This window comes from Aplysia californica, unplaced genomic scaffold (genome assembly GCF_000002075.1).
Source record: "Aplysia californica isolate F4 #8 unplaced genomic scaffold, AplCal3.0 scaffold00420, whole genome shotgun sequence".
Lineage (NCBI taxonomy): Eukaryota > Metazoa > Mollusca > Gastropoda > Aplysiida > Aplysiidae > Aplysia > Aplysia californica.
The window spans coordinates 157,948-160,407 of NW_004797690.1; the positions used below are offsets into that span (position 1 = coordinate 157,948).

A 2,460-nucleotide genomic window follows, 5' to 3' on the forward strand; every position below is an offset into this window, starting at 1 on the left:
TTTTTTTTTTTTTTTTTTTTTGCAAAGGCGAATCTTGTTAGGTTCCTCCTGACGATAGACTAAACGGCCGTTTCTTGTATTTAAAAGAGGGAACTGTGTTATTGCTAAATAAACGGACAAGCTCAAATCATTGTATTTTTCATTACAATTGAAGTTTTTATGATTTTCTTCAGGGAGACTACATCAACTATATGTGTGGGGCTGGCATCATCAATAAGGAGGTAAGCAATCACCCCCCTCCCCCATACACCCACGCACACACACACACACACACACACACACACACACACACAGACACACACACACACACACACACACACAACTTGGTTGATACTTTTTGTTTTAAAAGTAAATCAGGCCAGTGAGAATTGTGTAAGATGGGGTAGTTAGATATATATACTAGCCAGCTACGTCACCATCACCGAAACACAAGAACAACAATGTCAAGAACAACAACGGCAACAACACCCCCTCCCCCACCCAAAATAAATAAATAATAATAATAAACTAAACCCAACCTCCTTCCCCCCAGGAAAAACCGACAACAATTCTTTGCACAAACATAAGATTAAGATAAGATGAATATATCTTTATAACGACTCCATATAGTCTTACGATCTTGATAGAGTATATAGAACATTTGGTTTTTGATCTCATGGTGTTAGTAACTCCAAACGACCACAAATGTCATATAGAACTTTGTATTTCTGAGGCAGCGAGGTGTCGACTTGTCGAGGGGAGATGCAGTGGTTCAGTGGGGGCCAGATTTGTTGCCTTTTGGATGGTCATGTTGATCCTTTGGGGAGTCTCGTTAATGTAGCGTCAGTGACCTAGTGGTCAGGCTACAGGACTCGTAATCTTGAGGTTGTTGGTGACCTAGTAGTTAGGCAACAGGACTCGTAATCGTGATGTTGTCGGTAATCTAGTGGTTAGGCTACCGGACTCGTAATCATGTGGTTGTCTGTGACCTAGTGGTTAGGCTACCGGACTCGTAATCATGTGGTTGTCGGTGACCTAGTGGTTAGGCTACCGAACTCGTAATCGTGAGGTTGCGTGTGCGGGGGGTTCGAGCCGTGGGCCCGACGTTGTGTCCTTGGGAAAGGCACTTTACACGAATTTTCCTCACTTCACCCAGGTGGGAATGGGTACCCGGCCATAGACAACGAAAGATCTTGTCAGTATGTTAGTGTTTTAGCGCCTATAAATGGCTACTTGCACTGTATGCTTCCCACTAAGCTGAGATTGTTTCAGAATGCTCTCAGGTCTGCTGGGGCAATAGTATAGATTGTGAAGCACATAGAGCTTGCTGTTGAGCGGGGATTTGCGCTATACAAATGCTATCTATTATCTATTATTTTTAACTCATTCTATCCAGTTGTCTTGTTCTTGGTCTTCCTGTGAATCAAACTCTTTAAATACTAATGCTCCCCTTAATTAAGAGGAACCCAAAAGTAAAGAGCAAAAAGAGGACAGTTTCAGATAAATTAACCTCCATCTTTTTTCCCAGCTGGACTACATCATTCGCATGATCAACACCAAGGGCTGCATGAAAAGCTTCGGCGAGTGGTTGTCGAAAAACGACGCTGTCATCGGCTATGTCTGTCTCGGAGTTCTTATTCCCCAGGTTGGTCAGTGAGTGGGTCATTGGCAGGACGTCTGGTGTGGCTTTCTCTTTCTTTTCTACCATACACCTGTCATGTCAATTCTTGGCCATCTACGCGGGTGGTTGATGGGTGCTCTGGTGTGGCTTGCATTTTCTATCCTATCAAACACCTGTCATGTAAATTCTTGACCATCTAGGCGGGCCATTGGCAGGACGTCTGGTGTGGCTTTCTCTTTCTTTTCTACCATACATCTGTCATGTCAATTCTTGACTATCTAAGTGAGTGGTTGGTGGGTGCTCTTGTGTGGCTTGCATTTTCTATTCTATCAAACACCTGTCGCCCTCATCTCTCCTTCTTTTCTTTGTATGTTACTACTCTTTAGTAACACCTCTGGTCGTCTACGCTTATGGTATAATCTTTTTGAGCTACAAGTACCGTAAAATGTGCTAAAAACTAAAACTTACCTTAAACCAGTCCCTGCTTTAGACCAAAGGTTACTCCCTTTAATTGGATAAATAAATTGATTTAATTAAATCACATTTAAACAAACCATTCAAAAATGTGTCAGAAAATAGCGAGGAAGAATGTAGTGCACCAAATTCGTTTCTTGATGTTTGGTTTATTACAGATAATTGGCGTGGTGGCAGCGAGGTTCTTTATCAAACACTTGCGGAAAAGAAGAACTTCTTGGAAACACTTGAAGGACAAGGTGCAGATTGTCTCAGAGCAGTAGACAGACACTGAGCGGCGCCAGATGCATGATGGATGGATGCTACCACCACCACCATTATCATCCCCATCATCATCATCATCATCATCATCATCATCATCATCATCATCATCATCATCATCATCA

The 2,460-nt window shown here is 42.4% G+C and overlaps 1 protein-coding gene across 1 annotated transcript; it reads left to right on the top strand.

The window, feature by feature from the left end:
- The first annotated feature begins 179 nt into the window (after positions 1–179).
- Positions 180–2,445, top strand: LOC106012586 (CD63 antigen-like). Its single transcript, XM_013085938.2, has 3 exons — positions 180–221; positions 1,508–1,624; positions 2,233–2,445. The coding sequence occupies exons 1-3, from the start codon at positions 192–194 to the stop codon at positions 2,335–2,337; spliced, it is 252 nt and encodes an 83-aa protein (XP_012941392.1). The 5' UTR covers positions 180–191; the 3' UTR covers positions 2,338–2,445.
- The last annotated feature ends 15 nt before the right edge of the window (positions 2,446–2,460 follow it).

Bases quoted from the DNA above. Each gene is read 5' to 3' on its own strand.
- LOC106012586 (XM_013085938.2), top strand. From the start codon at position 192: ATGTGTGGGGCTGGCATCATCAATAAGGAG. The intron at 222-1,507 runs GTAAGCAATCAC...CTTTTTTCCCAG, and splicing joins CTGGCATCATCAATAAGGAG to CTGGACTACATCATTCGCAT. The intron at 1,625-2,232 runs GTTGGTCAGTGA...GGTTTATTACAG, and splicing joins TCGGAGTTCTTATTCCCCAG to ATAATTGGCGTGGTGGCAGC.